General features: G+C 37.4%; 1 protein-coding gene across 1 annotated transcript in view; it reads left to right on the top strand.

The window, feature by feature from the left end:
• Positions 1–27,356, top strand: part of PTPRM (protein tyrosine phosphatase, receptor type M) — a 406,723-nt gene that overhangs the window by 208,054 nt on the left and 171,313 nt on the right. Inside the window, exons 16-17 of the mRNA XM_026841434.1 lie at positions 3,317–3,590; positions 4,740–4,776. Of these exons, the coding sequence (XP_026697235.1) occupies positions 3,317–3,590; positions 4,740–4,776 (311 nt within the window). The remainder of the gene's footprint in view (positions 1–3,316; positions 3,591–4,739; positions 4,777–27,356) is intronic.

Raw genomic sequence — 27,356 nt, 5'->3', positions numbered from 1 at the left:
TTTCCGTTGATCCAGGTGCTTATAACGTGTTAATTTACATCAGAGAAACAGCAGTGAGTGGAAGTTGGGCAGCAGATAGGATTTAGTTATTTTTCATTAGCACTTGGACTTTGATAAAGGGGAACAGAAAAGAGCTGCTTGACCTTTCAGTGCTTAAATTATTAAAGAGCAAATAGATTTGAGGTCTAGATGCTTGCAAATCTAATTTGTCTTGTGGAGTAAGGATGAAAAGACATTTTGAGTTTGAAATTGCTCCAGTCAACTTAGTTCTTACTTTAATGTATCTGAAGATGAATAGATGTCATGTATTTAAAATATAATATACAAGGAGTAGTGCTCGTAGTATAACTAACATGAATTTGCCAGAGGAAAAGGATCATTTTAATGACAGATTTGTTTCTAAAATATCTACGATCTTTAGCTTTAATCAGCGAGTGAAAAATGAAAAGAATCCCCAGTTCAGCTGATTCAGGTCATATTACCTTGTCTGGTCTGACGTCCCTCTTATATTTCAGTCCTACTGTGATAGAAAAGGTAGCACTTCTCTCCTGAAGGCAACAGCCAAATAACTTCGTTTGCTATCCATCATTCTTTAGTGAAACTGAAGGATTCTTATCTTTGCTGTGGTATTAGGCAAGTGTACCAAGCTTCACTACCTTGCAAGAATAGATGTTTACATCACCTTCTACTTCTTTTCCAATACTCTATTTAAATTCTTGAACAGTATTTATTGTAGTTCACTGTAAATTAGTAGTTAGGGAAGGCAACACACTGTCTTGAAAGCAGCTTGGAATCCCAGTTCTAAGAAACTGTGTTTCATTCTAGAAAATTAACTGCTAAAATCATGTCAAACATTGATTTGGAAGAGAAGAAATATGATTGTAATGTAAATATTTCATGGTTAGTTTTTACAGTTCAATTGTCATAGGATCAAAGAAAGGTTATCATGTATTGACCTTCATATACTACTCAGCTTGGAATTAATCAACTAATACAAGTCTTTCTGCTAGAAGTGTAGACTTGGTTGCACAGAGCTGCAAAGTGTACACACAGTGGCCTTCAAGTGGACCCTCAAGACATTGTCTCTCTGGCTGTACCAAACTCATACGTGGTTAGATTTCTGCATGTTGTTCAGCATCAGATTAAAACATTTAAATTTAGCCGTCCACTTGTAGAAGTCTACATGTGAGCTGAGTATTTAGCTATCATAGTCAGTGGGGCCTAGAAAGCAATTAAGTTGACCCAAAAGTAGACACCTGCTTGATGGTCACATCTTCGAGATCTGTTGCCTGTACTGAGTACATCTTCAGTGACTGTAATGTGAGTTTACAGATGTATAGACATCTTCATGAAGACGCTTAAATTTAAGTGTCTTAACATAAAACTAAAATTCCACTGCGGTGAAAATCTGAATGAGACAGAAGAAGAAGTGTTAAGCATTCTCGGTGTTAACTTAATGGGCATTTTTTATGAACACAGGAAGTGCAGCATCTCCCACTGGAAAAAAACAGATCTTAAAAACATAGTGAACAGGGTCTGTTGCACATGATCTGGTAAAAAACCAGTAAGACGGCCAAGAGAACTGGCATTCTGCTTCTTGGTAATATTCAGCTATGAAGTCTCCTAGCATCATGCTGACATAGAGTTGTGAAGTCATAGAATAGTTTAGGTTGGAAGGGACCTTTAAAGATCATCCAGTCCATCCTCCCCTGAGGTGGGCATGGACATCTTTCACTAGACCAGGTTCCTCAAAGCCCCATCCAACCTGACCTTGAACAGTTCCATTGACACAGCATCATTCAAGCACACAGCATTATCTAAATGTGTGTAGAAGCAGTATGTTAGTCTGGTTGTGCACTGAGTCAGTAAGGCTCCAGAGAGTGAAAGAGCTAGAGAGCTCTATGCCATTGCTCAAAGCATCTTGAGTCTAGCCAGAGCCCCAGCAGGTGTAGGAGCTCACTGGCTATGAACTGGCTTGGTAACTGCACAAAGTCACCTTTTTTATTTCTAAACCAGATTTGCTTTCAGAAAGGAAATATCCATAGCTGTGCGGTGATGTGACTAATCCAATAAGCCCTGCTGGGTCCAGACTGAGACCTGCAGAGGCCCAGCCCAAGTGTCCCTGTACTTTGGGCAGAGTACTCTGTAAACATAATCATCTACCTACAGATGACAATGGGAAAAACATGTCAGAAGACTATATGGGTATTTCATCTTTAAGAGACGTATCCTACCCAGAGATTGCTACTTTTTATGAATTGTCAACTTGAAAGATCATATATTGTTATTAGATGTAGATGATGTGCAGAAATGTGGACACATTGCCACTTTAACTGACTTGCTTACTGGGATTCAAGATTCCAGGAGACAAGTAATGATTAAGAATCACTGGTCCCCAGTGAAGCAATAAACTTGCAAGCCAGTCCTCTTTAGAGACGTGGACTTCCCACTTCACAAATTTGAAAGCACTGACTCAGGCTTTTACAACAACTGCAAGGGTATAATGATTACTCTGCATATACAGCAGAAATCACAATTTCTTTGTTCCTGCTTGAATGTCCATAGCACCTTTACAGTGTAGAGGGATGGACTGTTCCCTGTAGATCACAGTACAGCAAAGAATCCAAGTGTAGAATGAACTGCTTTGCAGAATATAGAAACACTTATAAATACGGTTATCTCTAAGGTGTAAAAGTGCTCTGCTGAGTGAGAATAACTTCCATCAAAAAAATGTTTTAATTCTTGTGCAGTAACAGTCAATACGCCACCAAAATTTTAAAAGACTGTAATTTACTCTGTGTGATTTTATAAATAGCTGTAATGTCAACAGTTAAGCAAATACTATTTCCAGTGTCCTTATAATTTATTTCTTCATTTTTATCTTACTACTCATTTCATTTCATGTAGACAAGATGTTGTTAGAGATAAGACAGGTTAGAGAATTGAATCTTTAGCTTTATACTCACTTCTGTGAACAAAATAATACTTAATTCTACATTTTAACACTAATCAAGAAAGCTTTTTCTGTACAAGAATTCGAACAAGAAAATGTTCTGTGCATTTGCTTTATGAAAAGCTGTGGCTAATTTTGTTTTTCCAACAAAAATTAGAATTTGTTTGAAAACGCTAATCTATTCCATGTATGTATACACCTGAATATCAAAATTAGACTTTCTTCCCATGTCCTTTGTGTTTAACAGGTTGGGGTTTTTTTTCCATAATAATAGTTTGCTATTATGGTTTCAGAATGAGTTGACTGCCCAAATCTTAAAATAACCCGTGTGGTTTTTTTGTTCTTTCCTTTCTGCACCCTTAGTGTCTATCAAATAGTTGTTGAAGAAGAACGCCCACGGAGGACCAAAAAGACAACTGAAATCCTGAAGTGCTACCCAGTGCCCATTCATTTCCAGAATGCCTCACTTTTGAATTCCCAGTACTACTTTGCTGCAGAGTTTCCAGCCAGTGGTTTACAAGCTGCTCAGCCTTTTACTATTGGTGATAACAAAACCTACAGTGGTTTCTGGAACACTCCTCTTCTTCCTCATAAGAGCTACAGCATCTATTTTCAAGCTGCTAGCAGAGCCAATGGGGTAAGTCTTATGACAGGTGTGGTTTTATACAGTATTTGTGTGTAAATAGATGATTGGCACCAACTGGCAAGATGCCTAATTTAGTTGCTAATGAGAAAATGAAGTAACCGTGAAATTTAGCACACTGAGTTTAAAAAAAATAACAGTTTTCCTAACACAATATTGCTTAATGATTAAAGGTTTACAGGAAAGAAGAGGGGAAGAAATCACATTTTGTTAATAATGAGTGGGCAAAGTAGTGCATTACCATTCTGTCTTATTATCTGAAAGCTGTTGAATGAGTGTGTTTGCCTGGCTTTTTTTCATTCTTTTTTTTTGTTGTTGTTGTTGGTTTTGTTCTCTTGCTTTGAAGAGTGTTGTGATTTCTTTTGTTAAGTTTAAGACAAACTTGATTGAAGATTTTAGCACATCTATCTTGGCCTGTCCAGTCCCATTACCTTAGTTTGTAACATCTTGAACTCCTATTTTCTCATTTGGTTGCCCTGACTGAATTAGAAACCACTTTTTTTCCCCTTTTCTGCAAACAGTAAAAGAAAAATAAGTAGATGGAACTGAAATGAAAAGTGTGTAAAAAGGTCTTCACAGATCATGTTTCATCGGACTAATTCTTCCTGGAATTGTTTTTCATTTCCTGGACAGACCTACCCAGTGCCCTTCAATTCTTGATAAGCTTTGGCTGTCTGTGCTGACAGCCTGGAAATGTTTTCTGCCAGAAACCATAATGGTCCCTCTTTCACAGTGCACTGGCAGTGCAGAAATTTGAAACACCATTGATTATTTTTTCTTTCTAAAATTGTCTAGCATGATGCCTCAAACTATACTATCTGTAAGAAAAAGAAAAATCTCCCAAGGTCATTATATTGCCAAAATAAAAAAGCTTAACACTTGCCTGTGCTCTTGTGAAGATCTCAGATATTTTCTACTTCTAGAGGAATTTTAAGTGAAATGTTTATGTACCACACCCAAGCAGTGTTTGTCCATATTATGAAAACACATTGGAGTTGCTTAATAAGCAGTTAAATATGTAATGAGGCACATTAATTGAACACTTCCCTGGCATTTTATCAGTACTTTTAAGAATAGAATCATGGATGAATTTGTTTGCTTAGAAACACAAGATGTGACCTTTTTCCTCTTTATTTGACACAGGAAACCAAAATCGACTGCGTCAGGGTAGCCACAAAAGGTATGTTCATATTATGTCATGTATTCTGTATTTCAACTTGCTGACCTTTCCTTCACAGGGTCTTTGCAAAATTCCAGAAGTGTTTATATTGCTAAAAGGCATCACTAAACCTGTTAGAGAATTTTTAATGATTCATTTGCGTCTCTAGCTGAGATCTAGGAAGTTTGTTTGTTTGTTTGTTTGTTTGTTTGTTTTTAATAATAAATGTTTTACTAATTTTTAGTTGTCTATTTGAACACAGGATTTTAAAAATATATTCTGTGGGTTTTTATATGATCTCACAATAAATATTTTGGACTTTTCTAGATACAGTAAAGGTGTAGAATTGCCAACTGCAGAGTGCATACTAGCTGCTTATACATTCATAGTGAAAAATTACCCATTACTTGTAAGCAATTATCTTAATTGATTGATAAAACTGAAGAAATCATGTTCTTCATTTTCATGGTACAGATGAGCTATATTTATTGGACTGTCAGCACACATGATACTACCATTTGTGAGACAAGTTTGTATAATTGAGACAGTGCTAGCTATAGGTTTGATCCCCAAACAGGGAAGGATAAACACGCTGATGATATATTTAACTTTGGAGGCTAGGATCTGACTGTGATTATCTTTGTAGTCTCTCCTTTGTAGTACCTATAGCTGGGGGCAACTTGAAAGAGTTGCCACCAGCAACTAAATAAAGAAGTGATGGGATAGTATGATTATTTGGAGATTGTAATAGAGGAAAAGGAAAGAAAGTACTGCTGTGAGTAGGAACAGGTAATACCACCTTGTGGTTTTGGCACCTAATAATAGTATGAAACTTCATCACTGTACCATTGTTCCTTGAAGGAGATCATATATGTCTCATAGTGACTATCCCTGATGTAACTGATTGCACTATGATTTCCTTTACATGTAGACTTCACAAATCCACCACCACCACTAAATCTAAATAGGATGCATGATAATCTCATTACTTAAGAGTAACAGAAATTCTAGCATACAGATGCCTCTGTTAAAAGGTTGGATCGTCCCTAATGTGACAAACACATTTTTTATGGCTCTTTGAATTGTTCCTGGGGTTTTTTTCCAAACCAAAGGAAGTAGTTTTAGTTCTAGTTTACTAACTCACTGTTTACTAAGCCACAGAAAGCTTCCAGATATCTAAACTAAAACACAATAAAATGAGAGATTAATTCCAGATTCAAGTGGAATCCTGTGTTGTTGTTTTCCAGTAGCTTCAGTGATACCAGGAGTCGAGTACATTACCTCAGAAATCATAATAGGTGATTAGAGGAATGGATTTGAAATTATTTGAAGATTTGTATTCCTAATCACTAATGGATGTTCAACTATTTCAATTATTTGACTGACTGAAAAATCTTACTCTCTCGTTTGAGAGGTGAGGGTAACTTTATGGATTGGAATAGCTCCCATAGCAACAAGCTACTTTGAGCTAACCCATTTGGCAATGGAGATGTGAGAAATGCAGTTTTTATTTTAAACAATCTCATACTTTTCTGTTTTGAAAGCATGATTCGGAATTCTTCCTAATACCTATTCAGAATTCTTCCTAATACTTTTGTGAAGCCTGTAAAATAGTGTGAGGTGGTGTTGTGAGGACTTTGAAACCAGAGGTGTCCTCAATGACATTTATGTCCCTGGTGCAGAACTTGGGGGACATTTGTAAAGGACTGATTTCCATGCTTCTAAACTATTGTCTGTATTATATTTTTAAACTATATTAACTTTTAAAAATAAAATGGAGACCATGACATTTTAATAAGATATTAATAATCCCTGTCTGTACAGATTTTTTCCTCTTAAATCTAACAGAGATACTTGAAACAAAAGCAGACTTGTGTTCCCTCTTTGGACATAACCATGTATGGACTATAAAAAATAGCAAAAATACTTAATATCTGTAGGTCAGAAGTCACCACACCTGTGGTGGGGCAAGACAGAGAATTGTCCTCTCCTGTTCACCTTCCCTTCTGTCCACACACCCCTAAACAACTTAGTATGACATTTACATTGCCTGTACCCCAGGAAACAAAGGCTGTTCTGACCACTGTGCTTGACCTCTTACAGACACGCACTATTTTCCACTGAGTTTTGTTGACTACAGTATAGCTACAAGACAGTAACCTACTTAGCTATTTGTTACAGCGCTTCTTACAAATAAGGTTGCAAACACTCTCCGGTACAACATCGAGTTTTTGTCTACTAATAACATTTCTGAAATGTTTGTATTCTGGGCTTCTGTTATCCTTAAAAGTTCAAGTTTGGTGGTTTTTAAAGCTGAAAGAAAGTGCTTTAGGCCATTCATGTATAAAACTGGTACAATCTTCTTCTAAATTAAGGTCTGATTCTGAAAATAACCACAGCCTTGTGTAGGCCATTGGAGTTAGTAGACCTACTCTAGAATTTGATACATATGTAGGAAACCGTGTGCTTTTACGCCCTAATCGAGTCAGTTATGTACCTAAGTTTGAGTACAATAATTGAGTACAAAAGAATAATTTCACTTACTACATTGCAACTATTCTCTCTTAAAGTAGACATATAAGTATTTTACTGGATAAAGGCCTGTGCCATAAACTATGCCCTGTAAAACAAACCTGACAATGCAGCCAGCTGTCCTCTTATTTCTTGGAAGCTTCTGCAATTCCGTTCCCATGTAATTTGAGGATTGCACCAAGCGCATCAGCAGCCGTTCCTGGGATCCAGGTCACCCAAGGCAACCTCCAAGCTGCTCCACTGAGCCAGGTGAACTTGGCCAAGCCACCTCCTTGTCTATATTAAGGGTGTGTGGTTAGCCTGATTGAAGTCTTCCCTTAGGACCAATATGGGAGTTCAGAACCTGGAATGAGCATAGCTATATCATTTGCTAGCTGTATTTCCTTTAATTATCCCAACTCCAGGTAATCTAAAAGTTGTTGGTGCCCTTGAGACCTTCTCAAGATTATTGAGATTCAGTTTTATCACTGGATTTTGCAGTATTCATTCTATGGCCACTGTATGCTTTTGTATTTTTTGTTAAAAATAATTAAGTATACTATAAAGATACAGAACATTCTTGCCCCAGATCCAGCGGAACCCTTTAGGTACTTCACTTTTCACTCCAGTTGATGTCAACAGGAATGATGTATGTGCTTACTGTCAAGCCTGTGCTGAACTGGCACACACTAAGCTGTGCTGGATCAGAGCCAAAGTGCACCAGGTAGTCTATTATCATATTGACAAGCTTCATGTTAGAAAAGTACAACTAGAAAAGTACAGCCTGAGTCTACTGAGTCAAATATATGTGTAGGGTCAGTAGCCGGATAATACTTTCTAATCCCATCAAAGTTTAAACAACCTCAATTTGTAGCATTTTAAAAACTGCTCTTGGTTTATGACCATTACATTTTTACAAATGAAACCTCTATTAAATGTGTTCTTTTAGAGATCATATAAAAATCCTGATTACAATGACTGTAAGTGTAATTTAGGAACAGAATATTGGGTTTTGTAGAGCTGAAAGTTCTTCTTCTGCTGAAGTCAAAGGGAACCTTTGCCACTGACTTTGAGAGGCGAAGGATTAGACAGCATATTCTTGTGATGCAGTCTTCTGATCTTATTTTTCTGTAAAGACTTCTAGGACCTCCGTGACTATTTGGCGTATGTGGAAATGTGGAGACTGCAGGGTTTCCACTCCCATTATTTTTGACAAGATAATTAAACAAACAAACAAACAAAAATCAGGAAGAGATTTTTGTACCAGTGGTAATAAAGGTTGTCATATTTTGCTTGAAATACGGCTTTCATATACCTACTCTTTCTTCAAGCTAAATGACTGTAAAATCTCAGCAGACAAAGTTGAAAACATTCCAAAACTCCTCCAAGTTTATTGCTATCAACTTTGTGGTGTTTTATGATTTATATTAAGACTATATTTCCTGATTTGACTTATAACACTGTCTGGATGGAAACATCTTGGTTATCTCCTAGGAATCCAGTTCTCAAGAGGGAGACATCATTGTTCTAATTTTGCAATATTGGAAGGCTTTCATTAATTAGGAGAGAGAAAAGGACATTATAATATTTTAAATCCAATAGCAACAGTACTCTAGCAGCTACTATCAACACTGCATTTCAGTGTTGCAGAGGGATATTTCAAAATATTATGCAGCAGCAGTTTTGAGTTTAATTGTCTGCAGATGGTAGATGATCTATTTTCCTCACTCGTTGCCACATTTCTAATAGCACCCAGGCTGTTCTATGTAAATGAGTGATCTTTCATATAATTTTGTCCTTAATTTTCCAATATTTTTTCTTTGCATCATTCTCCAGCTGCATCATGTTGGATCTGACCTTTTAATTTTTTTTATATTCCTTAATATATATGTATCATAGTGTGCTTAACCATTTAGAGGCAATCATAGAACTACTGTCAAACAAAGAAATCCGAGATTTTATTAATGCGAGCCATGGTAATAGTTATCTCTAGCAGTCAGTGATTGTTACAGCTCTGACAGAAAAGTCTGAATACTTCAGGACACAAACAATTCAGGGTTTTCAGCTTTTTCTTGTCTTAGTGGCAAAACGTGAATTTGAAACTTGTACCTCAGTTACGTACATACCTAACTAAAAGCATGCCAACTCTCAGTGGTCATTCTCTGTATGCTGAAAGTATATGTGTAGTGTGTGCCTTTTGAGAACAAAGACCCAAGTGGATACAAGGAAGATGAATCTTAGCTAGCTCAAAAATATTTTACATGAAAATTATCTTAAAAAATAATTATAGGAAAAATGTACGATTATGAAGTAGGAAAACAAAAAGTGAAACTAGTTCAAATTACCTGGATAATTTAATACAAGACTAATATTAACAAGCAGTTAACTTTCACTTAGAAAGCCCAGTGCTGTAACTAGCAAACCCAAAGTGCGTCCAGTTTCCTCAAATGCATTATATGTAAATAATGTGTCTTGAGTCCTCTTCCTGAATGAAAGTCACATACGAAAGCTTATTAATTTGCAGAATAACCAAACTAACAACCGAAGGTGAAAAGGAACTTGTGGGAGGTTTTTGGATTTTATTTGTAAGAAGTTCAGACAATAAACTATTGACCAAGATTCTTCTTGCTGGCCTAGCTTCAGTCTGGCTTTTTTTTCCCTCATGCATGCTGACCTGGAAATCTTCCTTTGCCTTAGCTGCGATAATCGTGACTCAGCTTACAACACCATACATTCGCATCGCCCCTGCTGCAGGCGACGACCAACTAACAGGTCAGATGTTCAAGTATAGACAAGTCATCATGCCCGTTTTGTCTCATTTTATTTGGCTCCTTTTCCCTGACAGTTTCTTCATTCTCTGCTCATTAATAGTTTTCTATGTTAAAAGGTTTTTTTTGTTTATAAATTTTTGTTCAGCTCCATTAAAATAAATTGTGTGCTTGGCACCAAAACTTACACACACATCCCTGTATGTACAACTCCGCTGCATGTGCCCATTGTGTGTGTGATCTGTGGAATGTTTCTTCAAGCCTGATGTACTAAAGAGATCTAGTCTTGCTCCATCCATAGATTAAATGACAGTTTGAATATAGATATGTATGGGGTTTTTTTTCTGTGTTATTAGATCAAGACACTAGAATTTCTAAATAATTTAGGCTCAAGAGTTGCATGTGTAGGTTAGAACAAAGATCTTATATTAATGGATATTTTTTTTAGTGCAGAATGTTGGAGAGATCGTATTTTCTGGCTAAATATAAGATGCAAAAAATTTTTTTTAAAAAAGAAATAAAATGGATTCCTTTTTAATTCTGTCATACATGAGTTCTAGGATTAAACCAAAATAACTAGCATGTGACATATGAGAATTAACAAAAGTGTAAGATTTTTAGATCTAATTGTCAAAGTAAACTCAGTATGCAAGTGAGACAATTATTAGCTGTGTGTGGCTTGAAGGCTGTTTCAGAATGTACCACAGAATCTTTATGAACTTCGAGAAATTATTCATTTTGTCAGAAAATACACACATGCATAAAGCTTTTAAGGCATTTGAAAACTTTTTATTTTCAAACAGAAGCAAAGAGCATTAAAAACTCTAGAATCTAAGGTGAGTTTGATGGAATATGTAACATGGGAAGTTAGACCTAGTTCATCAGCATTTAGCATATGATAAAATTGATAAAATCATTGTCTTTTTCAAGAAGACTGGCATGTTTACTTGGGAAGCATGTAAATGTTTCTAACAGGGTTTCTAGAGGGCGAGGAGGAGTTCAGATGCTTAGCATCTGGATACTGCTTTAGTCAATAAGAGACAGTTAAACGATTCAGTTTAAGATAAAAGGATTAGTGACATGTCTGTTATAGCTTTTAATTCTGGGATATGTCTTATAATAACAAAGCTGAGTGATCCATAATGCCCAAGTTGCCATGTCCACCAAGAGGAAATAGTTGCATGTATATTTGTATTATGTAATAACATGTGGACTAACCAGAATAACGTATTTACATGATGCCATAAAGTATTAACTTGCTCTTGTTAGTACTGCTTGTCAAAAGCACTGTCTGCATACATTCTTATAGCTCAATTATTTTTTACTTGAGACTACAAATGAGCTTTGAAGAGACAAAGAACATCTCTTCCATATCCTTGAACTTCAACAAGATTTGATTTCTTCATCACAAGATGCAAATAAGGCTATATATTTTTCTATATGGAGAATTAAATGTTTTTCTTCTCTTAGTTTGCTATTTGTTTTATTACAAAGCTGGATAACTACAGGAAACACTGGAGATATGCCTGTTCCACAAGAGGCTACAGTAGTTAACAATGAGACAACAGGGATATAGCTAGCATAGGACAACCAGCAAAGTATTTATTGGGTTGCTTTGTTACTGATGGCTCAAACCATTGGCACTCTCTGCTTATCTGTTTTTTTTTTTTTTTTTTTTTTTTTTGTCAATCTGTTCTACCAGTAACTTATCATTACCATAAAAAAGAAAGTGCAAACAGCATTTATGGCTACCTGTGAAATATATTAAAAAGCTTCTGAAATCCCCTCATCATTTTTACAACCCCTTCTCATGCTTGAAAGACTGTGTGACAAAAGGAAAGAATGATCTTCTCCCTTGTTTACCACAACTGCAATAGGGAGAGAAAAACCCCTACCCAGACAATGTTCTTGGTCCCCTGACAGCAACAGAAGTTATACTGCATCACACAGACATGCACAAGTCTATGGACCAGATAGAATACACCCGAGGGTGCTTAAGGAGCTGGCTAGGGTGCTCACCAAGCTGTTTTCCATCATTTACCAGCAGTCCTGGCTGACCAGGGAGGTCCTGACAGATTGGAAATTGGTCGATGTGACGCCTATTTATAAGAAGGGTGAGAAGGATGATCTGGGAAATTACAGGGCTGTCAGCTTGGCATTGGTGCCTACATGGTGATGAAGCAGATCATCCTGAATACCATCATAGATCGCATGCAGGACAACCAGATACTCAGGCCCAGTCAGCATGGGGTTATGAAAGGAAGGTCCTGCTTGACAAACGACAGGGCGACCTGCTTATTGGGTGAGGGAAAGGCTGTGGATGTTGTTTACCTTGACTTTAGTAAGGCCTTTGACAGCATTTCCCACAGCATTCTCCTGGAAAAACTGGCTACTCGAGGCTTGGATGGGCATATGCTTTGCTGGGTAAAAAACTGTCTGGATGGCCGGGCCCAAAGAGTTGCGGTGAATGGAGTTAAATCCGGTTGGCGGCCAGTCACAAGTGGTGTCCCCAAGGTCTCGGTGTTGGGGCCACTCCTGTTCAACATCTTTATTGATGATCTAGACAAGGGGATCGAGGGCACCCTCAGTCAGTTTGCAGATGACACCCAGTTGGGTGGGAGTGTTGATCTGCTTGAGGGCAGGGAGGCTCTGCAGAGAGACCTGGACAGGCTGGAGCCATGGGCTGAGCCCAACTGGAGGAGTTTCCATAAGGCCAAATGCCGGGGGCTGCCCTTGGGCCACAACAACCCCCAGCAGTGCTACAGGCTTGGGGAGGAGTGGCTGGAGAGCTGCCAGTCAGAGAGGGACCTGGGGGTGTTGATTGACAGCCAGAGCTGAACAGGAGCCAGCAGTGTGCCCAGGGGGCCAAGAAGGCCAATGGCATCCTGGCTTGTGTCAGCAATAGCGTGGCCAGCAGGGACAGGGAAGGGATCTGACCCCTGTACTCGGCACTGGTGAGGCCGCCCCTCGATTCCTGTGTTCAGTTTTGGGCCCCTCACTACAAAAAAGACATTGAACGACTCGAGCATGTCCAGAGAAGGGCAACGGAGCTGGTGCAGGGTCTGGAGCACAGGTCGTATGAGGAGCGGCTGAGGGAACTGGGGGTGTTTAGTCTGGAGAAGAGGAGAACTGAGGGGAGACCTCATCGCCCTCTACAGCTACCTGAGAGGAGGGTGCAGAGAGCTGGGGATGAGTCCCTTGAACCAAGTAACAAGCAACAGGACAAGAGGGAATGGCCTTAAGTTGCGCCAGGGAAGGTTTAGACTAGATATTAGGAAGCATTTCTTTCCAGAAGGGTTGTTGGGTATTGGAATGGCTGCCCAGGGAGGTGGTGGAGCTTAAGTGTTGGGTCGACATAATGCTGAAGGATCTGGTGTAGTTGGGAACTGTCAGTTCTAGGTTAATGGTTGGACTAGGGGATTTCCAAGGTCTTTTCCAACCTAGATGATTCTATGATTCATGTTTTTCGACAGAGACATACTTTGTCCCTTAGGCAGGCTTTTCGAATTCAGGCCGGTATAGCAATAATAGTACATGTAGTATCCATGAGGAACCTAGTGATTTCCTTAAAGGAAATTTACAGGAGCTGGACTGGACATGAGGAAGCAGGGAATGATGCACATTTTCCTACAAATTCCCAGACTGTGGAAAGGATCTACATGTAAAAGGTCTTCTTTATTTGGAAATCATAGGACCGTTGCTTACTGTAGTTACCACAAGCCCTACAGCTGTTAACTGTTAAATAATGTTACTTAGCATTTTCTGTTCAGTGACTTTTCCTCACTACTTTCCTTTGCACCAAAGTAATTACATTTGAGATCAATAAATTACTTCTGTCTTTTAGCATTTGAGGAGATTCATAACTGCCAATGAGGAGATCTGGGTTGGGATTTTTTTTTTTTCAGGTGGGAAGTTGATGCTTCTTACGTAATGAAAATTTAAAATGTTGGCTGCGTTCCTCAATATTGTTACCAGTTTTGAAAGGTCTTCCTCTTCAGAAGGATCATGATAATACAGCTCAGATTTCAAGCCAGCTCTACTTGCACTCCCTTCCTCCCCTCTTATTATCAACTCATCCTGGCCCTTACTTGTGCAGTTTATAAACAATGCATTATTAGTTTTTCTTCATGCTTCCTTTCTCTTCTCATATAAAAATGAGATTACTTCCATTTAGAGGATTACCTACTATTTGCCCTAAATATCTTGACAGCTTGATTCAGCACTCCTTTGCAGCCTGTAGCAAAGGGAACTTTTCCTTGCGGTTGCACTTAAAATACCTACTATGTAGCTGTCCTTAAGTTATAGTAAAATATAAGATGCTGTAAAGGCAGCTTTGTGATTTTGATTCTTACAAGCCAAAATAGGCAAATTAGTTTTGATAATATTAGTGAATTCATTATTATCACTGTTTCAAAAACTTAGTAAATAAGATACTCAAATTTGGTGGAATAGTGTATACCTTTCAGTTTTAATGTTACAAAAAGTAACTGCCTTGAAATCCACTCAATTGACCTTATCCCCCAACAGACAGGGAGAATATCTTAACATCTGTCAGCCAGGAGAAAAGACTATGTATATGTGAAGCATATAAACATATATGATTTAACAGTACAGTTGAAATCATGTAGAAGGTTAAAAAAACACATATGCATGTGACTGTATGGTCTTGGCTCTAAAGTTGAATAACAAATCCATGCTTTTCGAGAAAGCCTGAAAGTATTTGCAGTTTACTTCACTATTTTGTAAGAGAGACTTTATCTAATAGGCTTAAATTGGCCATATTTGGTATTCACTTGGCCCTCATCTGTTTTGTTCTGTCTGTGTTCTGATAAAATAGCATGCTTGGAATTATGATTAGGGTGTTCATTCTTTCAGGCATTTTCTTAATTGTTGAAATATGTCTGAGCTACTTACATTTAAATTAAATTATTTCCATTTGTGATTTAGTGAAGCAGCCACTGCTTCACTGGATGTTATTACGACTGATTTCCATAGAACGCCCTTTTTACTACCCATTGTTAATTACACATGCAGCTGGAAGAGTTCTGTATTGTACACTCTTCATAGATAAAATTCGTGGTACAAATCAGATACAACAGAGTATGTCAGAAGTTTTGTAGAATAACTGATACTTAAGAATTGAGAAAAATATTTTTAAAATATACTGGCAATCTTACAGCCTAAATGATTTTTACCCTGCATACCTTAAGGTCTAGATGAGCAGCATATTTTAGAACCAAGTTAAAAGCAGTCATAAAAGAATCCCAATTGGTTTCTTCTCCCTTATGAAGTTACCAGCATAATAAAATATACAGATTTCTTCAGGTGTGTATTCAATACATAGCATGATTTATCGCTCTAGTCTGAGTCAGATTGTGTTCTCAGCCGTTCCACTGTAAAAGTGAAAAAAATCAACTAAAATCATTGATTGATTAGATCACAACCTCATTGAATTCTTTTCTGTCAAGGCGTTTACACCAGATTTATACTGCATTACTGAAAGCACTGTTAACACAAAAACCAACAGCATGATTTGAGGAGTGTTTTCCTTTATTGTCCTTTACAGTGCATTTGAGGTATAGCAACACAGGCTAGATAGACGTTCACATTCATTTTTCTCCATCCTGAACCGTATAACATTGATTGAGATGTATTCTGACATGCTGAAACTTGAAGTGCTATTTTGGGTAATGGACAACCCATGATTTCCTAGCTGAGACTACAGTGCTGTCTGTGATAACAAAGCTATGTGCAGATAAGTCTGTCTGCAGGTAGAATACACCATTTTAGGGGTTTATTCTTCTCTTGATACTTCTGAACAGCATTGACATCAGTGGGAGTTGTGGATTGTCATCCAGGGGAGAGCAAGCACCTACGTGGTGTAATGTCAAAGCCGCATTACAACACTGTTGCAAGTCCAAGCGACAGGGAAAGCAGAGTGAGAATGGATCTGACTCTCAAAAAGTGAAATTCTAAACCTGTTTTTACATGATGGCCCCAGCAATTGTACTGATTGTTCTAGGATTCTGGTTGTCTTGCTCGGCTGGGCAGAATGTAAAGCAAGAGGAAATCTTCCAACTTCCTACAGCACTGGCTGAATGCATTTCAATGGGCTGGAGTGTCACTTGTGATTTATTGCCCATTTTTATTCTTTTATGTGTTATATTTGTCATTTTTGCAGTGACAGTTTCATCTATAAAACAGTATAGTTACAAGAAAATGTTAAGAGGATACAGGAGTGCCATGGGAGCTGCTGTTTCCTTTTCTCCTTTTTTTTTTTCCCAAGTACATTACAGAGTCAAATGTCAGGTTTTCTGTTTTTAAGACATTTCAGCCAAAGCATTGAGGATTTGAAACATAACTACATTTTCCACAGAGCACCTCAAGAAGATCTGATGTTAAACAATTAGATGAAGATGGCCTAAAAATAATGCTGGTAACAATTCACAAAAGCTGAAATAATCCATAATATGAATACAAGCCCTTTCCAGCTGTAGACAATAGAGAACCTGAGCTGATTAGAAGTCAGTTACCAATGTGATTCTTTTAGAGATACTCCAGTTTATGTTTTACAATAATAAGAATTCCTACAGGGTTTTCTGAAAATTAATTAGCAGCCTTAATTTTGAATCTGTTCAAGTCATTACAGAAAAAAAAAGAGGCTCTGATCAGGAGTTCATGACCTCCTTCCATTCAGCTGCTCTTACTCTGAACAGGTTGGGTTGGGGGCAATGAGCCCTTAGCAACTTGATACTTATGGTTAGCCAAGGAGGTACGGGTTCATCAGCTACCTAGAGCCAGTGGTGGTACAGACCAGGGACAGGAACAGCTGGAGAAGATCCCATGACCTAGAAGTAAATATCAATCTTTCCCTACCCTTTAGGAAGGCCAAGTAGCCTAATTAGATATGTTTGACACTGTAGAAACTGTTTGGCTTCTATTCAGAGGAGTTTAAAAGTTGGTTGCCAAAGAGTTAATAGTTGTTGCAGGAGCTATGTTACATCCCTCAAGGACACAACTGATTTGGAAATTTGAGTATTCCAGTCCATAGCGGAAAGAAGAATAGAAGAAAGAAGAAATAAGTGTTGTGTCAAATATCTCTTTCTTTAAGAGAGTGAAACAAAATTTAACTTAAGCCACTAAAGATGAGTTTGTTCAGTTCATCCTAGCTTGAAAAATAATCTTTTTGCTCAGTAACGCGTAATGGTAATATGAGGATATCTATGAGGCTGTTTGAGGTTGAACTGGGGGGTGGGCACTTTCCTTAATCTTATTACAGAGAATGGAAACATAAAACCTAGTTATGAAAATAACAGTATGAATGAAGCGACCAGGATAAGTTCTTAACAAACTGAAGGAATCTCTGCCATCTGTGTAGTACCAGTCAGTATCACATCTAAATCAAAATACTTCAACATCAGCAATCTACAGAGAAGCAGAAAATATTAAAGAAAGCAAAAATACAAGTAGGTAATTTTTAGAGCTTGGTTTTATGTCATATGGTGCATTATTTCATTTCTGTATTTAAAAAAAAGCCTCTGATTTTTACATTCAAAGCAGAAGATGTTTTGCATGTACCACAATGAAAAATTAAGGAGAGACAAGGGAAGAGAGAGAAACTCAGAGATATAATTAGTAACTAAAAAAACCTGTGAATTTCAATGTTTCCCATCTGTAGTTATTGACTGTATTCATAAAATGCTAAGCAATTCGAATTTTAATTTGAAATAAAATGTGGGACCAGTTGTGGGTAAAATAACCTGTAGTTCTTAGGAACTGCAAGTCTGTATCACCAGAGAGTTTAACAAAGTTGTAATGTAATATTCGGTGCATTACCTCTGTGGTAATGTATAGGTGAACGTTAAAATATGTAACAGTTAAACAGAGTCGTACAACAAAGAGGACATTTCCTCCTCTTCATCTGATTTTCTATTACTGCTGACCACTAAGAAATTTTTGTGTAAATAGAAAACTCTCAGTCCCCGTTTCGCATAAAAGAGGGAAAGTTGCTGTGTTGCATGGGTTCAAGCTGACAAGAGGGGAAATACAGTAGTTTCAAGTTCTGCTACATCTTTTGAGTTCACATCAGAAACACAACGGGAAACAAGAAAAATGTTCAATTGTTAATAGTCAGAAGCAAACAAAGTATTAATGAAACCTTTTTGAAGAAAAATGGTTATATTTTGCACTTTTGGGTATGCTGTCATTGCATTAGCTTCTGGTTATGAGTAAATGTGTCAATAATTAAAATTATACGAAAAGAACTGACAAGGAAAATGGCTATTTAAGGCATTCTTTATCAAACAGGACAGATGGGGATTTTTCTGTAACCCCTAAAACCTAAAGGAAAGATATAAAAAATGAAATGTAAACCAGTGATAACCATTCAGAGGAGGCCTAGTCTATTCTTGTCCCTGTACTAGGTTCTTGGTTCATCTAACATTGCTTCAGTTTGAACAGGTTTTTTGCTGGCAATACTGTAAACACTTCTGAAATGTGAACAAAAAAGAATTGCTACACTGTATTGGCAGAAGGACAGATTTAGAATTCTGTGGAATTATTTTTCCTTTCTCTGCTGATTCTCCTTTCCAATTCCTCTAGCCAAACTTCCTGCCCTGAAACAGTGCTGACTCTGGAAATGCTTTAAAAAACAAAGTTTTATGTCTTTTTTCCTGCTTTCTATAAATTTCTGACATATATTTTTACCTTTCCACATGCATCATTGCATGTATAATTCCACTTATCTTTGAGTAGAATAAGTTGTGTTATGCTTTCCTCCAAGAAAATAGATAGGTAGTGAGTAATGATAAGGAAATTGAGAGTGTGACTGTTTTTGAAGGATTTCTGAAGAAACCTTCATAACAGCAGAGAGAGGCTGATAGTGGAAGTCCCCAGCAATGTCAGCCTCACCTATGAGCCAGTGGCAGCATAGACCAAAATATGCATGGATGTGCAGGTCTACCACTGGGGTTCCTATACTACACCGTTGTTTGGCTCCCTCCTGCCCCTTTCCACCCAATGGGAAAGTAACCTGGTCTTCACTTTCCTTTTGAACTGTTCATTAGCGCTCCTGTAGTTAAGTCCTCAGTGGCAGCAAGATCAGAAGACAGTACCTTATTGTAATACTTCTTACCCATAGCTTCAGATGACTTGGTTCCCATGCCGCATGTGATCCCTTGCATTCATGGATGGAAAATAAAATGGTTGTGTTTGTCCATGCCAAGAACATCTTATTCTGCAGCTGAGTTTCTCCCTGAGTAGGTCAGCTCCAGAAATGTTACTCTGATCCTCCCTGCCTGGTGGAGGCCAACTGAGTTCTAGCAAAACCACATTTTACTTCCTCTAGAGAGGGTAGAGTCCTCTTCAGGCTTCAAACCCATACCTTTCCCATTTGTAGAAGATAGATGAAATAAACTTTCAGGTATGTCTGATATTTCTTGATGCTTTTCAGTATAGTTTCAGGAGCTGATCTGGTGTTGAGAGCATGAGAGTCAACCAAAGGTCTCCCTCGGCAATAGGTATAATTCAAATGTCCTTGGTGAGGGCGATGATAAATTATCTGCTACTTCTATAAGAGTGGCTAGAAAATGGTGCTGACTTGCTTATAAAATGCATTATGTATAGACAGGATCAATTTGGACTGACTGCTTTCATTTCCTTAGAGCTAATTTGAGAGAATCACTCTTCTATCCTGAGTACTGTTGGCTTGAGGTTATGTGGAGAGCCATAAAATCAAATGTTTTAGTGCTAAAAGCTTCCCTTGTTGTACATTATATCTCTAGGACTTCTTGTTCACAGAAGTCAGATTTATAAGATGCTGTTGCACTTCCAGTGGCTGCAAGTGGGACTTCCTTAACACAGCATCAGCCCTGTATTTCAGAGTATTGAGACGTGCAGTTTCAGTCCCTATTGTTGCTTTTTTCAGACCTCCTTATCCTTATTCAGTATGAGACCTACTTGTATACAGCTAATTTGATGCAAATATGTTCTTGTTGCTCCTCAGTGAACCTTCTTGATCAGAAATTTGCATCTCATGAAATCATACTGATCTTTGTTGTGTTTGAGTAGTCAGAGATCAGTTTGGTCAAGAAGCGCAGTTTCTCCTTTCCATAGTAATCAGGAGGATTTTATCTTTTATTTCAGGGGTGAGGTCTGTCTTTCAAATACACTGCCATGACCTTTTCCTTTGTTGACATAGAGGTCAGTGATGGGCACTATTGTGTCTGCTTCTTTGGTCACACAGAACTTACAAATATGTAACCAGACTTTTTTCTTCATCAAATATGCTAAAGTATGTGGGGATACCCTTTAGGGCCATCAGAAGGCTTAAGGTTATAAAGACTTTATATTTTTTCCTTAGGAAAATTATTTATTTCCTAGAAGGAGATACACCATGTCTGTATACTCTGGACTTGTTGTTAATTTCTGATTGTGGTGTAGCTGTTGAGTATGCTTTAAACATCCCTAAGTGATCTCAGTGCTTTTAAAGTGCAAAGACTTACACTGTCTTTCTTCCAGTATGAGTGAGGACTTCCAACTGATTGGGTGCCCACTGGAGAGGAAAATTTTTATGGTTTTTAATTATTTAAATTTCCTTGATTGAGAGAACAGAGGAAAAAATAGCTAGCAGAAATGTTGGTGGTTTTGTTGCAAAGGAGCAAATGAGCTGTTCATCAGGGCTTGCTTGCTTGTTTTCTTCTAAGTCCCTTTTTGAAAAAACATTCTCCAGAAAAATCCAGTCTAAAGAGCCTAGATTAAAATCCTCTTACAAAATAGATTGTGATGAGACCAGAAGATATGTGTCAAACTGGAAACTTTATTTGTTTTAGGCATGTTTTGTAGAAAATGTTATTATTCCTGACAACTAGAAACACAGATGTTTAACAAAAAAAGTCCTTTTACTCACATGCACCAACATGAATCATCCACCAGTGAGAGATACAGTTCATTTGATAGTCAGTTAAATGAGTCATATTCATCAGTGAAGTAGTTCTTTGCATTTCTTTTCATGCAGTTCTTTGTCACTTATATTTACATTTTTGTAAAGAATATCACAAACAAAATTAATAATTCATAATTATTGTTACACAGTGAAGCCTTATTTTAATAGTCCTTTCTTAGCATAGAACTATTAACAAGGCTCTTTTTTCCTGCCTTTAAAAAACACCAAATAAACAATGTATCAAATCAGCATGGTTTTCTTATGGAAGTACAGAAATCTTTTTTAGGAAAGGAAGATCTGTACACAGCAATATGTATTGTACTGATGATCATAAATTACAAAGAAGATACTCTCCTGGTAAAATATAAGTGCTGTTTGCCCTCTTTCCCAGACATTCAAAAAATAGATTTAGTGAGTGCTAATGCATCATAGGAGGGAAAATCAGGATACATCAATCTCAACACTTAAAGGCTCCTGTGCTCAGAAAACCAGGAAGAAAACGATCTCTGCCCTATGGAAAAAGCAGTTTATACAGGAGCATTTCCAAAAGAAACCAGGAACAGAAAAGGGGAAAATACTGTAAAAAGAGAAATAAAGCGGACCTTACTCTGAGGCATTTACAAAACTAATATATTCAAGGCATGGAGTAGAGAGAGAAAACTGAAACAAATACTGATCAAAACCACCTTCTGTCACCAATTATACCCTGCCCAACACCACCTCGTAACTTCTACCATATGGACAAAAAAGCAGTGCAGTTTCGAAGGAGAACTGGGAACACTGATTTGAAAGCTAACAATGAGGAAGGGGAGGGAGAATGTTCTCCCTTAGCTGGAGTTCTACCAGGAGTAATAAAACAAAGACTTTGTTAGCAGAATACATGCTGGCTAGCAGATGAGAACTGAATGCCAGTCACTTACAGTATAAACAGACTAGCCAGGGTGGTAATTCATTTCATCTACAGATCTGTATGTGTTTTGGGTCTTCTCCGAGACAGTCACAAATTGTGGCATCTGGAATCAACTTGAAACCCCAAATAAAAAGCATGTTGGACTGGCTAGTCTTTTCATAACACCAGTAATGCTCCTACAGACTTAAAAATGAGGATACAGTTCTCTGCAGTCATGGGGGAGATGGGGGTAGAAACTTCTGAAGAATACTGGACATTTTGCACTGCAGCCCCATTCAGGTGTGTTTTGCAGTCTGTGATACACAATTGGAATTCTTGTTGACCATTTGACATTTATAAGGACCTACCTTTGTGGAGCACCTCTTTTCATACCAGTAGCTCATATTTGTGTACTTTCTTATTTTGTCATACTGCATTTTATCCCAGCCCTTTACTTTTGACACCTCTGCTTTTCCTACTTTTATGAACGTTAATGTTATTTTATGCCTTGGAACACCCTAATCAACGTCATCCATAAAAACATTACTCTGCCTTCAAATTGCTCTTAAAGATCTCTTTCTACTGTGTTACTAACTGAAAATGCTGAGTGATACCAACTAGCTAGAGCAGGAAGGATAGAAGTGTTCATTTATTTGTGTATTGTAAATGCATTTCTTACGGGTATTTGCCTCCCCCTCCCACCTGCGATTGCTACATCTGCCTATTACAGACTAGCTCAGCTAGATCATATGCTTTTAGTGGCAACGATTGCTGAACTGTGTGCTTGCACTGTTCTTAGCACAGTGGGGCTCCCAATCTGCTTTAGAGCTTCTAGATCCTACTATCATACAAATAATAGAGAGTAATAATGGTAGTAGCCTTTGTAATTTGTGTTGTCCTTGGAGGGAGTGGGCAGAGTCTTTAAAGCCAAGTTCTATAATCTTTTCAGTCTCCTTACTATGTGGCAGGGACTATAGGATCCTAGTGATGGGTGTTCTAAAGATGCATCACACCTCTGCCTCCATTCTGCCTTGTACCATTTTGCATGATTTCTGCCACCTAATCACAGCGCAACTGTCACACAGGGATATAATGTTTTATTTTCTTGACTCACTCTGTGAAGTAAGTTAAAAGTAGGTGCTGAGATGTGATAGTTGAATCACACTGCCTGGATAAAAAATCATGGGCTAGTTACTAACACAAAAGTTAGTCTCAAGTTTGATTGGAAGCTAGGATGATCTGGTCTAACTGTGTTATTACTTTAAACCGTTGTAAAGTTAGCCATTACATCAATCATTGGAACACCTGTGAATGAAATACAGTTGGAAAGGCTTGAAAGTGACTTATCAAGCAAGTGCCTTTTGAGAGCTTAATACTGCAGAAAGGAAGTAAAAAAAGGCAGCAGCTATGGTCAGCCTTGAGTGGGAGAAATAAAATGAGACCAGTCTAGGTAATTAAAGGAAGGGATTATTTGTTGACTCAATAGAAGAAGAAATGTCTGGATTTTTAAAAAATCACTTTACACAAAACAACCTGTAGCTAGTTTAGTACTTACAGCTTTAATCTTATTCCTTTCTTTGGAAGTGTAACTAGGAGATCCTAGACTTGAGCCAGGATTATTTTATTGGTAATTGTTTTCTATACAATGGACAGTCATTTCTAACTACTTTTATTTAAAAGGTACTAAGAAGCATTGAAAAACAAGTCCAAACTTCATTCATTTGCAAAGAGAGACAAAGAGAGGAGAGTTTTTGTTCAATTTAGTAGAGGTTCATTTTCTTATACTGAAGAACATTTTAATTGATTTTGAAAAACAAGATAACAGTTTCATGGAAGTTGAACGAATGATATTTTGCTTGGCTAGTTCATTCAGCAAATGGTCTTAGCTTCCATTTTAATACGGAGTAGTTCTGCTCAAACATTTCTATCCATAAACTACCTATAGGAGATTATTGTTTATGAAGTTTTGGGGTTGATCTATAACACGGCACTTGTTCCTTCTGAGTGGAAAAGGAAGGGGGAAATATTCCACGCAAGGAAGTGGCAGAACCATTTTCCAGAAAGCATAAATTATTCCTATAATACTAATACCCGACCTGTACATCTCTGATGAGAACTAAAAATTCTTCACAGAAATCTTATAACCCATGGTACAGAAATAGAAATTTCACTGCATGAAGTAATTTAAGAATTCACAGTATGGCAGGCACTAAATATTAGCAACTAGAATATAACACAATTTGAAGAGGAGGTAAGATGCCAAGAAGTGGCTGAGTAATCACTAAACTTCAGAAAAGAGATTCCAATATTAAGAAAAAGTTAATGGAATAGCTCTGAGAGTCAAAAATAAGTAAAATAAAATCTTTAGGTGTTTCATGGATACTACTTAAAAATATTATCACTGAGTTTTGCAAAGTACTGAAGAAAATAGGACCCACGAGGGAAAGTCATAAATCAGGCCAGCTGCATGCAGTTTTTTCTAAGTGAAGGAAAAAAAGATATTTCACATTTTAAATGCTGCTGTAGGGAAAGCCACAAATAACGGGCAATAAATAAATAAAAGGGAAACTGGAATTGCTGAGATTAATTTAAGAAGTAAATAACTAAGGGTATGGAACCAAACAATGTTGCTGTCTTCCACTGTATTCAATGCAGGAAGCCTTTGGAAATACTTTGCAGGGTTTTGTGGCACCTTGGGGTTTATCTATAAGTGTATCTATGTTTTTCACTTCTGGCAGGAAGCACTGTAGTTTGTTCTCATCAAGTAAGGACTTTTCAAAGTCAGCACCTCAATCCTTTTGAAACTGACAGGAAACATCTCCTTGTCCTCTCATTTTCTAAGCATCTCCCCTGAGCTGTCCTGCATTCTGCACTTTACTGACCTATTGCCTTTCTAGAGGTGGACCACAGTATATGTGTCAGTTTGGCCTTGATTATTCTAACTCCACTACCCCCAACAGTCTCAGTAAGAAAACAGAAGTGAGGTTATTGTACAAGGTTTAAAGTCAGACTTCTGTGTGCGAGGGTAGAACAAAAAATCTTAAAAGTAAAATGAACAATACAACCCCAAATAAGTTATTGGGCCCAGTGTTGTGAGAAAGAATGCAGTGGGCTTACCTCAACAATATCTGTCACTGAAAACAGCTGTTTTACTGGAGATACAGTACTCCACTAGACCCTATATATTTTTAAAGGCTCTAGAATGATCAAGGAAATTAAAAATAACTGTATCAGACAAACTGGTTAAAATAATAATAATAAATAGAGCAAAATGCCAGGACTATATCATGATACAATAGTGTATAGTTAACACTATTTCTGCAAAGAAAGATTACATTTCACTCAACTTTTTTAGTATGTGTCAGTACAGCAGAGTAAAAGAGAAACCACGGCATCCTTTTTTTAGACTTGCAATAGTAATTTTCAAAATCTCTTTTGAAAACATGTAAACAAAACTAAAACCACAAATTGACATTGCAGTTTCTCAAGTGGTAAAATGGTTTTCAGAACTACTGCCCCTAGCTGCTTCAATCCCCTTACACACAGTTCACCTTTCTCTCCATAGTTCCAGTGCAGTTGCCTATGTGGATATAGGTTAAAAGTCAGTTAAGAAGTAAATATGAGGTGAGAGACAAATATTACTCTGGATCAAAATCTACCCATCAGACAGAAACCAGAGAGAAGTAAACTGCCAGCTTTTATCAGAGCTGGTTCACTTAAGGGTTTAATACTGTGTGCTGTGCAGTATGTCTATTAAATACATGGAAGAGACAGCATTGAGATAGCAGCTCTTGAGTATGATGCTAGGTGATGTGAATTAGCAGAATTTACACAGGACTCTGAAGAATTTCAGCAGGACAAAAGCAAACTGAATCAGGAGGTAGGACCAACTCAGATTTCAGTCTTGATAAATGCTATGTAGTGTTCACCATAGCTAAATTTGAATGACTTTTAACTCACAAAGCATTCAAAATTGAACACAGCACTGTAGGAGGGGATGTAGGTTTCACTATAAACAATGCACTAGTGACCTGTTCAGTGTCCCTCTGATGTCAAAATAAAGCCAAACAGAATGGTGAGAATAAAGAATGGGGTACAACACAACAATTTTTTAAAATGCTGTTGTAGAAAAACTAAGATATGTTAAAGGAATAAACAGTATTAAATGAAATGAAGGAAGTTGATTGAGAATTTCTAATACTGAAAGACTCAGGATGCTCAAGAAGGGCGAAAGGTGGCACATTTGGTTCATTTACCCAAGTGGATTTTAGAACCCACTGACACCAAGAAAGAAACAACATTCTGTCAGGGAATGAATGAGGTGCTAATGGAACTAAGGGAGGATTGAGATAATGGAGATAATGCCAATATTTGGGGTTTTTTATAATAATAAATTATAGGAGTTTTTAAATGGCATGTCAAGCATCACGTGTCCAGTTTAAGACAGTCTCTATTATGAGGCAGGCTGAGTCCATCATGGTGGGAATCTTTATTCTATTTTCAACTCAGGGTGTCATTACATGAACTTTTCTTAGACAATTCGAGATGATCCCTCAATTGGATAATCAATAGATAATGCAATATGGGAGTTTCAGTGTATCTCTTCTCGTGTATGCTTTCTTTGAAGAATTTGCAATAATGGTGGATTCCCCAGCTTGTCCATGGTTCCCAAGAGCTTTGTGTCATTGAAGGCATATCATGAAAGTTCCACTCCATGATATGCAAGAAATGTGTGTGCTCTGAATACAGCTTTGATATTATGTCCTCTGCATAGTATAAGTCTAGCTACTTCCACTGAAGTGAGGACCCTGTGCTGTCAGAGACATGACACTGAGATAAAACACATTGCATAGTTGAGAGTTCTATGTGAAAATGTGGCAAGGCTGCCTTCACTTACTTTTAACGTCTAGCATTCATGATCCCAAAACTAGCACTGGAAGCCTTAATGAAAGGAATGAAACCACAAGGCAGAATTTTATTTTAAGAAGTCATTATCAATGAATATTCCAGTAGGATGAGGTAGCCTGAAGGAGATAATGAAGAATAGACTTGGAAGGAACTGGTCTGAGAAATTACATCTGAAAAGATATTGCTTGTTGTTGACTGTATTCTGTCTTACTTGGATTTTAGATTTAAGAGAGGACGGTGAAGTCCTTATCATGTCTTACCATTTGCATGATACTTGATTCACTGCTTCCTTTTTGCCAGTTTCAACACAACAGCTGCTTTTTGCATGAAGATACTCTAGATGTCTTCTAAATATCTGCTACAGTTTTTAGTCTCATGCAGACTACAGCAATATATGGTTTAACAAAAATATTTATATATGACACAAGGAAAATAAAAATAGAACTGTTTATAAAATAATTTTATGCATCTGCATTGAACAAAATACAGAGCCAGATTCTGTTACCTTTACTCATACAAAGTAAGAATTTTACTAATTTGGAATTGTATTGTGTATTAGCAATACAGTGTATTGCTATCGAAC

The sequence above is a fragment of the Athene cunicularia genome, assembly GCF_003259725.1.
Source record: "Athene cunicularia isolate RWA chromosome 2 unlocalized genomic scaffold, athCun1 chr2_part1, whole genome shotgun sequence".
NCBI classification, from domain to species: domain Eukaryota; kingdom Metazoa; phylum Chordata; class Aves; order Strigiformes; family Strigidae; genus Athene; species Athene cunicularia.
Note: the sequence above shows the minus strand (reverse complement) of the source record. Positions and strands in the feature narration are given on the sequence as shown.